The sequence below is a fragment of the Chrysoperla carnea genome, chromosome X, assembly GCF_905475395.1.
Source record: "Chrysoperla carnea chromosome X, inChrCarn1.1, whole genome shotgun sequence".
Lineage (NCBI taxonomy): Eukaryota > Metazoa > Arthropoda > Insecta > Neuroptera > Chrysopidae > Chrysoperla > Chrysoperla carnea.
In genome coordinates, this window is record NC_058342.1 from 14,628,152 (window position 1) to 14,640,175 (window position 12,024).

The 12,024-nt window shown below is 32.0% G+C and overlaps 1 protein-coding gene across 2 annotated transcripts in view; it reads left to right on the plus strand.

Moving 5' to 3' along the window:
- Positions 1 to 12,024, plus strand: part of LOC123302330 (transportin-1-like) — a 34,818-nt gene that overhangs the window by 5,259 nt on the left and 17,535 nt on the right. Inside the window, exons 3-5 of one of the 2 annotated variants that reach the window (XM_044885217.1) lie at positions 2,012 to 3,545; positions 4,790 to 4,885; positions 9,505 to 9,580. In XM_044885217.1, the coding sequence (XP_044741152.1) occupies positions 2,012 to 3,545; positions 4,790 to 4,885; positions 9,505 to 9,580 (1,706 nt within the window). The remainder of the gene's footprint in view (positions 1 to 2,011; positions 3,546 to 4,789; positions 4,886 to 9,504; positions 9,581 to 12,024) is intronic. The other variant, XM_044885218.1, reaches the window with a different exon arrangement.

The window sequence follows — 12,024 nt, forward strand, 5'->3', positions numbered from 1 at the left end:
TAACCTATCCGAGTAAATATACAGTTTAAGAAAATGTGAAAAATTAGGTACATCTCAATCTCGATCCTTGCTCCTTGGAGGGATGGACAATCCTAAATTTACGGTAAAGTAACCACAATCTTCAGCGTATTCATGATACTCGATGCCTGTGTTTGACCTTCTGCTTCTGTTCAGAGCTCGTAAATCGATAAGCCGTTTTAGAGTTCTAAAATAGTAGTATCAAATGTTATAACAAATTCTTATAAATAATTTATTATTTGTGTTTTGTTACTAAACTCTTGTATACAAAATTCGATTTTTCGTACGAATTTTTTACAGCCTAATAACCAACTGTGGCAAATTTCAAAAATGTAACACTTTTTTCCTTTTTAATATTTAATTTGATTGCACTATTTAAAAGTAATTATCTGGCCTGGGAATTTTTGAATTAGTCAACTGGAAAACCTGGAAAAATCAGGGAATTTTATTTTGAAAAAACAAATATTACCACGACGTTTAATAAGATTTCCGTATTTCTTACGACCAATTTATTATGACACCATAGATAGACCTTATTAGCATTGCACATATTTCATTCAAAATGTAAATGTGATTTTTCGATTTTTCCCTTTAAAAAAATATGAGAAATTGAAACTTTAATTTGTTATTAAATTGAAATAATGAATTCAATTAATAGTAAAGTAAAATTTCGTAGAAAAATAGTAAAATTTAGGCGTCTTACCCCCTTCCAGGGATTATGAGCAAGGAAGAAATTTTAAAAAATGCAAATTTATTGTAAAATTAATTAGTAAATTAATTAGTTCGAACTGTTCTAATTGTGCACATTTTCGTTTTTTTCGACTTTCTATCTTCAAAATTGGCGGAGATATGATAATTTTAAAATTGAATTTTTATACTCATTCAATCAAATGAAAAATGATCAATCCTGTAAACAACTTTTGTCTAAATAATTTTTTCGTAAACATCAACGTTCAAATGTGACGGCGCCACTTTGGTGTCCATTTTCTCCAAAACTGTAAAAGATAGAGAGTTGAAAATTTTTAGGCAACTTAAATTAGTGATCTTGTGAAATATTCTCGAAAAACGAAAAAAAAAATCTAGAAAAATTTATCTAGAATTTTCAAATTTTTGAAAGCCTAATAAATATTTTTGACACGTCCTCACGGGTAAACAGTGATATTGACGAAATAATATTTCAAACAAGCTTTAACGGTTTACAAGACAATTTTTTTTTTTCATTTGATTGAACGTGAAAACAAATTTACAAAATACTTTCAAAAATTTTCTAAATTTTCAAAAATATTTTCTAGAATTTTTTTTTCGTAGTTCTAGAATGTTTTACAAAACCACTAGTTGAAGCTACGTGCCAATTTTCAACTCCCTGTCTTTTATATTTTTAGAGAAAATGGACAACAAAGTTTTGTCCTAAGTTGTTCCCTCACGGATGAACAGTAATGTTTACCTAAGAATGTTTCAAATATAAAAGTTGTTAATTTTTTTTATAAGAAATAACTTTTACATTTAAACTTTTGTTCTATCTCTAACGGTTTACAAGATGGATCATTTTTCATTTGATTGAACGAGCAAAACAATTCCATTTTAAAATTGGCAGATCTTGGTCAATTTTGAAGATAGAAAATCGAAGAAAAAAAACGAAAATGTACCAATTAAATCAGCTTGAACCTTTATTTGAACTTTCTTTTTATTTGTTGCAGTTTTTTGTAATTTGCATTTTTTAAATTTTTCGCTTTGCTCATACCTCCTGGGAGGGGGTACGACGGCTAAATTTTGGTAGGGCTCGACAGATTTTCATTTTATAATGCTAAGATAAAGTTAATTAACAAAGTTTCATTGTGGTATATATTTTGACACCAAACTGTCACGTTTAGTCTTACTTTACCTGTACTATAAGAATTGTTTAATCAAGAATGCTTAATGTTTTTACTTGAAAATTTTGAAAGAAAAAAATTGTTCCGCAAATAATAACTCTAACGTTTTATTTAAATTTCAGGGTCTACAGTGTTTACAAAACGATACCGACGTAAGTGTTCGAAAAAGTATCTGTCGAGCAATGAATTTATTACTGGAAGTTTCTTCAGAGAGTCTCTATCCGTACATGAACCAAATTATTGAATACATGCTACAACGATCTTTTGATATCGACGAACAAATCGTATTTGATTCCTGTGAATTCTGGCTTTCAATGATCGAACGAGGAAATATTAGCCGAAACATAATCGGTCCATATTTAGATCGTATAATTCCCACTCTAATACATTGTATGCGATATTCCGACGTTGATATAATCATTTTGAAGGGTGATGTTGAAGAAGACTCGACAGTTCCAGATCGAGATGAAGATATACGTCCAAGATTTCATAAACCGAAGCGTATAGATAACGAAATCGACACAATCGATGATGATGATAATTCTTACACCGAATGGAACAGTCGTAAATGCAGTGCGGCAGCCTTAGATTCCTTATCAATTGTTTTTGGTAATGAAATCTTACCAATTTTATTACCAGTCGTAAATAATGCGTTACATAACGAAGATTGGATTATTAAAGAGAGTGGAATCTTAGCGTTGGGGGCAATTGCCGATGGTTGTATGCATGGAATGATAACACACTTAACCGAATTAATACCGTATCTTATTCAGTGTTTAAATGATCGCAAAGCGTTGGTACGTGCGATTACGTGTTGGACATTGAGTCGTTACACGCATTGGATTATTTCACAACCGCATGAAATCTACTTTCAACCATTGTTAACAGTATTGCTTCAACGGATATTAGATTCGAATAAAAGGGTACAAGAAGCAGCGTGTTCTTCTTTTGCCACATTCGAGGAGGAAGCATGCACCGAATTAGTTCCTTATTTAGATGTAATTTTAGAAACGTTAGTATTTGCATTTAGTAAATATCAACATCGTAATTTATTAATTTTATACGACGCAATTGGTACTTTAGCCGATTCGGTTGGGAATTATTTAAATAATCCAAAATATATAAATAAATTAATGCCTCCACTAATCGCAAAATGGAATTTGTTACACGATGAAGACAAGGATTTATTTCCTCTCTTAGAATGTTTATCGAGTATTGCGACTGCACTTAAACATGGATTTTTACCATATGTGGAACCGGTTTTTCGACGATGTGGCTCCTTAATTGAGCAAACCTTAAATCAATCGATTGCATATTCCCAACATCCAGACACATTTGATCCGCCGGATAAGGATTTCATGATTGTGGCATTGGATTTGTTGTCTGGATTAATCGAAGGATTAAATACACAAATTGACGAATTAGTTTCACATAGTAATATGATGCCGTTGCTGTATTCATGTATGCAAGATTCAATGGCGGAAGTACGACAGTCATCTTTTGCACTTTTGGGTGATTTAACGAAAGCATATTTTCCAATTGTACATCCGTTTATCGGGGATTTAATGCCAATCTTAGGACAAAATTTGAAACCTGAATATATATCGGTCTGTAATAATGCGACATGGGCTATTGGAGAAATTAGTATGAAATTAGGTGAGTTTTCATTGTACTTTTTTATTTAAAAGAAATATAACTTACAAAATAATCGACTTGAGTACAGCGTGACGCAATCTTCTATAAAATTCTTCCGGAAAGGTTGCTTTCCCAAAATTAAGTTTTTCCAGGGGACTTCGATGTGGGTATTGAAACTTTTCAAAGTATTCTGTTAATCTGACTTTTTCGGGTTGGTTGGTGAAAATCCCATCTCTATAGTATGTTTAGACCAGAAAAACGTTATTTTGGGGGTGTTCCCCCAAATTCCGATTTTTCGGAGGGGTTGCAATGGAAAAATTGAAATTTTTTCGAGTTTTTTCGTAGGTTTTAAGGAATTTCGCATAGAGTTCCAAAAACCTCACCTCTCTAGCATGTCTAGAAGTACCTTAAAATTTGTATAGATCAGTCAGTGAGTGGGTCAGCTTCAGTTAAGGCGTTTACGGCTCTTTATCTCAAAAACGGTTGAGTGCATGTAAAAATATTTCAAATAAAATTTGACGCAAATTTTATGCTCTACAAGTTTTATACCATGTATATATGAAATATATCAAGGTATACTAAGTTTAGTAGTCCCAAGTTTGTAACGCTTAGAAATATTGCTGCTACGAGCAAAATTTTAGTATAGATGTTCGTTCATAAAATCACCTTATTAGTTCATTTTTACAGATATAACAAGAGTTTAAATTGTAAAAAATTTATCATTATTCATTATAAAAAAATGAACAACTTTTGTTTCAAACATTTTTTCGTAAACATCATTCTTTACCCATGAGAGTCCAGCTTAGGTACAAATTATATAGTATGTATTATATGGGAATATCAGGTTTATGTGTGTATGATGTGTGTGTATGTGTGGCTATCTAAGAGTGGCTACCTTTCTTTACTTACATGACGCAGGAAAATAAACTATTGCGCAATCAATACTGTCTATACATGGTATTTCAACAATTAACTCTGATTTTTTTTATCTTTGACTTTAACTTAAATTAACGCAGAGACTAGATTTTATGAGACTTGAGTCAACTTTTGGAGCGCCAAAATGAAGCTATATATAAAAATTCAGATTATTATCCCTCTTTCCGAGGTTGACCAAATTTTTATGCTCATTATATAATATACAAAATTTCAAATTTATATAATCTTTAGGATTTCTGACTAAAAAGCCTCCATAAAGTCTATCTATCAATATTATATATATGATTTTCAATTGTTACCCAAATAAAATTGTATCTTTTGAATTTCAGGTGCTGATATGAAACCATACATCCCAATGGTACTAAGTCAGTTAATCGAAATAATAAATCGACCGCATACACCGAAAACATTGCTTGAAAATACGGGTAAGAATAATTTCCAAATTACAACGTATCTTAAATATTACTCACATACAGAAATACAAAATGGCCCTTCTTCCCTTCTCTAATCCAGCCCTACATTTATATATTACATATATATATAAAAAATTATGGTATTATGGAAAAAAAACCGTTGTTTTTCGTAACTAATGTGTATTTGTAGTTGAATCATATTTATTCGTTTTTCTCTTTTCAGTTTTTTCAATTAATTAATATATTATTTAATTATTTATTAATTATTAGCTCATTAATCAAATCTTTTTCAAATTGCACGGCCATTTAATATTTTTCTACACTTTTATATATTGATACAAAACGTTAATTTTTTAATACACAAATATTTATTTTTTGATTTTCGTATATTTTCCATGATTACGAATCGATTTACCTTGCTAAAGCTCAAATTAAATTGGACTACTCTTTTATGTAAATCTATTCCGAAGAAAATTGGGTGCAACCCCTCGTCACGATATTTTGTATAACTGAAGTTAAAATTACATGGCTACTAAAACAGTATACAGACAAAAATTTGAGTTTGTTAATCAGTAGTTAATATATCACAGCCAACTAGCTTAATTAGCCGTTTAATTAGCAGCCTAGCTTTTTTACTTAACGGCGCTGTTTGAACTAGCGACCTGAACGATATTCAGCCATTTAATCAATCAACTAGGCTAATGACTTGAATCGATGACGTTTAACTACTTGGCTAGTCTAGTTATTTAAATTTAATTCCACTTCCTGCCAACTAGCGCTGAAACCCACACACTATCAATGTGACATCAGGAAACAACAAGATTGTTGATGTTTCTCGTAGTTTGATTGCGTGTACGAAAAAAAATAGATTGCGGTCGTGCGATCCCTGTTAGGAAAGAAGTTCCTTACGAAGCTGCACAGAATCAAATGTAAACGTTATATAAATACATATAGGTAATCTGTTCAATCTGTAGTGTCAAGTAGGCAAGATTCAAAGACGCACATAATTATAGTAAACGAAATTTGCCATTTTTTAACGTTCGAATCAAAAAAGGGGTGCTGTAAGTTTGATCGCTATGTGTGTTTGTCTGTGACATGGTAGCGCCTAAACGAATGAACCGATTTGGATTTTTTTATTTCGTTTGAAAGATAATTTAATGGTGAGTGTTCTTAGCTAAGTGCGAATTTAGGGTTCCATACTCGGAAAGATTAAAAAATAGGCGATGATGCTCAAAATCGGTTCTGTTTGGAAAAATCTCCTATGAAAAAAGTAAATTAATGGAGATACGTTTCAAGTGCGAATTTAAGTCGGGAGTTTTTAGAATATTGTAAATTTTACTTGTGTACGATTTACATCCAAAACTAGTTATGCATATTTATCCATAACTAGTGTATTATAATAAGTAATAATAATACAAAGTAGGATAACATATCGTGGTAACCATGGATATGACACACACATACACCCACAAAGCATATCACATTTTGTTACGTGACGCTTTTTTGCCAGTTTACTCACCATGGCAAGCCGCGTTAAGGAACTTCGTTCCAAAAAGTACAATGGAAGAGTATAGTGCCAAAAAGTTGGATCGAAGAGTTGGAGATCTGAGCAATACTCAGATAAAAACTATGGCGAAGAAATTTCAGAAAGTTCAGTTTCTTTGAGAGATACTGTGACAAGTCAGCCACCTTTTGGTTGGCCAGGGATTCCAAAAATATAGTTGTAGGCTTGCTGTAAATCATTTTTGTAATAATAGATGTGTATGTATCAAAAGCAAAGTTTTTTGTTGATCTAAATGCCATGGAAGTTTAACTTGAGTTAGCAAATAATATTTTAATTGGTTAGGTTAGGTTAGAGTGACTTCCCTGAGATGAGACACACTTAGACCTGGAAAAAGGGTTGGCTCATCCCCGGCCACTACTCCGTGAACCATTTGGCGCTGCTCCTATTCCGGTAAAAGCTCGCAAATATTAATTTTAGGAATACATCAACTTAAGAATACCATCCGAATATCCAATTTTTCTTTAAAAATATTTATGGTTAAATTCAGCTGTTTGGTAAATCAATTCGTAATCATTTTAGGCCTGTTCGTTTTTGTCTTTGTTCTGCAGAAAAAAAAAAACGAGATATTTTCTTTTTACATTTTTTTTAAGGTGGAGACTTTGTGGTATGCTTTATTTTTAATATGTTTCATATTTTTTATTTTTTGACAGGATTTTTAAAATTGCCATTGCAAATTAAGATGTGCGTTTCGTCCCAAGACAATATTCGGTTACTTTTATGTGATTGCCCTATAAGATCGTTATCATTTAAGATAATCACTGTCACATGTCGTTACATCACTCTCATATAGTTGATGTTAATATGAGAGTATTACTTTTACTTTTACGTATGGTAGCTTTACTTTGTTCAGAAAATTGACACTTGTCTGTTTCTGTGGAGAGTGGGGGGGGGGGTACAAAAAATGGGACTAATACAGATTCTGGCAACACCCAGAATATTAATCTATAAGCTTTCCTGAACAACAATTAATTAACAATTTTCAAACTCAAATACTGGCTCCTGGTATATTATGAGAAGTGTGTAATAACAAATATTTTGCATAGTCTCGGAAATAGTAATAAATAAATAGTAATCGAACAACAAGTGAGATAAGTAAATAATTAAATGCAAAAGATAAAGATAAAAAATTGCTAATGTATTGAAATTTTATTGTCCAATTAAATTTTATAGTTTTTTATTGTCCCTTCCATACACGATAGTGTATGCCTACTAGGTTTACTGACTTTGTGAATGGTTGAGTTTTTTGATTTCTCCCATTTTATTTGATTTGTACCTTTGCCATATCTCGTAAATTAGGCCTTAGATCGAAATTTTGTAAAGAACTTTTTCATTAGTCTTATTACGAGAGTGAGGCGTTCTGCATTCAATAACAGAACACCTTGTATGTGTAATTTTGATCGCCCGCAGCTCAAAAACTACTCTTTAAATAGTTTTGCGGCCGTGAGGGCTTTTGATGAAAATGGTCCAAAGAACATTTTAGGGTTGGTTAGAAAAAATTTCACAGAAAGCCATTTTCCTATCTTATATTGCGGGGTCCTTTCAAATTATTATGAAAGACTAATCTCTTTTTATACCTTTAGCACTTATAATTATTATGATAAAAATAGTACAGTGGCCAAGGGCGGTTCGTTCCATATTCGTTGTATCTTTCTTGGCCTCGGATTTCCACCCAAGGATAGAAGAAACACTATATTTTTCGAGTTTTCTTGATATATATATAAAAGAACATCAAGAAGTTAGTCATTTTAGTGTGAAAGTGTTTGCCTAATAATAGATATCCAGGTATAAATAAAAATCTGTCTCATTTCCCGAGGTTTCCATTAATAAAGGCCAGAATACAGATTATTTCAGTTATAGAAGAGCGATTATTAAATTAAATAACGTATTATCAATAGCATTGCTGCAACAAAAATTATGAATTGGTCCACTTACCGGAACGTTTTTGTTACGAAGTTCATTAACCCATTTTTGCAAACACTGATCAAGTTCTGGATATTCTAATAATTGTACACGTTTTAGTTTGCCTTGTCCTTCAGAACATTGTGATTGAATTTTACCTTTATTCTGATTTATTCAACAAAGAGTAGTTTTTGGCTCTTTAAATTCGACACAGACTTCATCGCGTATCTTCTCACTTTCATAAACGGAAATTAACTTCAGTTTTTCACGTACTGATAACGATTTGAGCCTTCGTTTCGGAATTTTTCAAATAAACATCTGTATGATAGTAAAGCAAAACTAAAACTGAAGGTCATTAAGGCTCAAAATTACTTAAGTGCGGAATTTGCGGGTAGAATAAGAATAAGTAAGAAAACAAACAAAACGATGTTATCTCAGTTACAGAGGTTAATACATACAAAATTCACTCGCTGTCTCAGTTATAGAGGTAACTATGACGATATAATCGAAAGAACGAATCCTAGATATAGAGGTTTGCTTCGTCCAACTAACAGAGGTAATTCAGTGCCAAAGAGTTGGGATCTCAGCATAAGTTCCAGTTATGGAGATTTCTTACTTATCGAGGTCCCTCTTAAACAAGTTACACTGTATAAATAATTTATGTGTACTTGTTGCACATTTAATAGTTCAGAAGGAATATCCAGGAATGAAATGGCCGGAGAGAAAATGAAAAATGTTGAATTTTCGAGGGATTAATTTGAAGGGGATAAACAATCTAAGATCGCGGGATCAAATGACTGAGAACGAAATGCACGGGTATAAATCGCTCTGTTTCCAAACAGGTTATAAATAATAAACAATATAAATACCGGGTGTTTCAAAATCTTAATTACAATGGCAATAAAAATTTCATGAACATAATTTTTAAGAAGAAAATTGCTAATTTGATTTTTATAATTTTTTCAGATAGATTTGTTGCTTGTATAATTAAAAAAAACCGTTTATTTGTTCCAGTAAAAAAACATTTTATTAATTATTGATTAAAAATAAATATTATTAATTTTAATTTAATTTGTTATTATATATATATATTATTCATTGATGTTAATATTTGGTTTGGTTGTTTTTGATTTGTTCTCGGTGACACCCATATACTGTTCGTGTGTAGCCATTACAATCGGTCGACTAGGCTTTGTCTGTCCTTATGAAGTTGCGTCACATTTACAACAATTTGTGCGCTGCTGGTCTGTAAAAAACCAACCATGTCTATACCGAACATCCCAGATTCAATTAATCGTCTTGATACGTTTCAATTTTATTATTATACATCATATTCGAATATTAATCCAGGACCTGTGTTGAGTTCTGAGGACATGTTCATGTAGGTAGAATTTTTCGTTAGAAATGTTTAGTAGATATTCTAGTAAGTATTTTGTAATTGGATGTGAATTCGCTACATTTTTCCCAACTATGCCCACATCAAATTTGGTAGCTTACGTTATATTTTAAAAAATGTACAGTTTTGTGAACATTTTATTCGATTTTTTCAAAATTATTATTGTTCGAAAACTTGCCTGTATCTAAATTTTTGGTTATAGCAATATTTCATTTAAACCTATAGTAATGTTTTTTTGCGTATTCCTAAATGTTTCTAAAAAATTGGTATGTGCCTTTTGGGAGTGTCAACTTCCCACTACTCTAGCCCCTTTTTTTGACGAATTTGTAGTTTTGTTTGGGATAAGGTTTTGCGTATCTCTACTGCCACTTCTAGTATACGTTAATATTAGTGTCCGGCAGAAACAGATAACTGAAATGTAAAAATAGATTGTTTACTGAGATTAAACTTGCTTATTTTTTACACTTCAGCCAAACAGCGCCAAAATCTTTTAGCTCAGTCTACCTAACCTCGAAGGTAACACTGAATTGTCGAATATCCTAAAACGAGCTGGCGGAACAAATGAATATAAACCTGGTATGGGTACCTGTACACAGGGACATTCTGAGAAATTGTGAAGCCGACGAGCTTGCTAGAAATGGCACAAACATCAATAGACAGTGTATCATGAATATTGCAAGAGCTGCAGGAGGTGATGAATATTGACAGTGAGGAGGAAGAAGAAACGATATCTCATCTTCTCTGTCATTGCCTAGCTGTTGCCACGAGGTGGTGAACTCACTTGAGCCAGCCTTTTTCTTTGACGATCTCTCCGAACTGAAGTCCGTTGAAGTCAAAGCATTTCTGCTGTTCCTAAACAGCTCCAAATTGCTCATGGAGTAGTGCAGTAGTGGCAGAATTCAGAACTCAAAACCGAAATCGAACCTTTTCGGTCAGTCACTTCTTAATATTATATTTTCCAAAACGAAAAGACAAAGATGCTCTTCTGCTTGCGAGTTTTAATTCGTATTTCCCCGAAAATGTAGACTATTGCACTGCATCGAAGGTCAATCGAGAAGCGATGTCTGAAATATACATATATTTGTTTGCCGCAACTTTTGAGCAAACTCAGCGACTCCCTTTGGTTCAAGTGAAATTCGGCATAAAGAGTTGTTGGTTGTTTATAGGCAGTTCGATTTTATAAAATCGAGAACTTATGCAATTTGGGGGGATTCTTACGGAAGAAAACCGCTATTTTCGGCATTTCAGTATATATTTAGTAAGACGTAAGCCACAATTTTTGATGACGCCATAGCTGGTAAATGTATCAGTTAACGAATACCCTCCTTAACTCAAAATACTTCTTGTTAGAATACCTACTAAACTTTCCTGAAAAAAAATTCTGTCTACTCAAATTTTCCTACAGAACATCAGTGTCAGGCTCAGAACTATATGATTTTTTAGTCTCAACAAAAATAATTTTTATGTACAGTTATTTTTTTTGTTTTCAGTTTTATTTGGAGACAATTAATTGAAACTGGTATTAAGGATAGTTTCAAAAAAATACAATTTTAAGGATTTAGTAAATGTTTCCTAAATTCTTAAAAAAAAAACTTTTTAAAAGAAAGTACTTCGTATTCACAAATACAAAGATTTTGATAATAAATTATTTGTACACTGGTGTTTAAACTCGGAAACATTGTGTTTTTAGCAAAGCTTTTCGACAAATATGTGTGACATTCTCATACTTGTATCATATACAATTTCTATTAAGGCTCTTATACATATTTTGACCCAATTTAATAAAGTTCTAAAATCAAGTTTAATCCATGGTCATAATCTTTCATTTGGTCATTACGTTCCTATGTGAATATCACTCCAAAATTACGAAATATATCCAAGTGCTGCTTTTTATATCCCTCTATATGAGAAATATATATCAAGTAATTTTACCGCCAAGTTTTTAACGCCTAGAAGTATTGAAGTTACGAACCAAATCACCTAATTAATCTATTTCCGGCTGTCCGTTCATTATCCCAATAACTCACAAAAGAAAGAAGATATCAAGCTGAAATTTTTATAGCGTACTCTGACGTCAAAAGTGAGCTTGAGTTCGTAAATGAGCAACATACGTCATTTGGGTCTTGGATCCGTAAGACCCATCTTGAAAACCGTTTAAAATTTTCTTTATAAAAAAATAAACAAATTTAATTTGAAACATTTTTTCGTAAATATAATTATTTTCCCGCGAAGGCGCAAATTAAGACAAAACGTTGCTACCCATTTTCCTCAAGTTATAAAAGATAGGAAGTT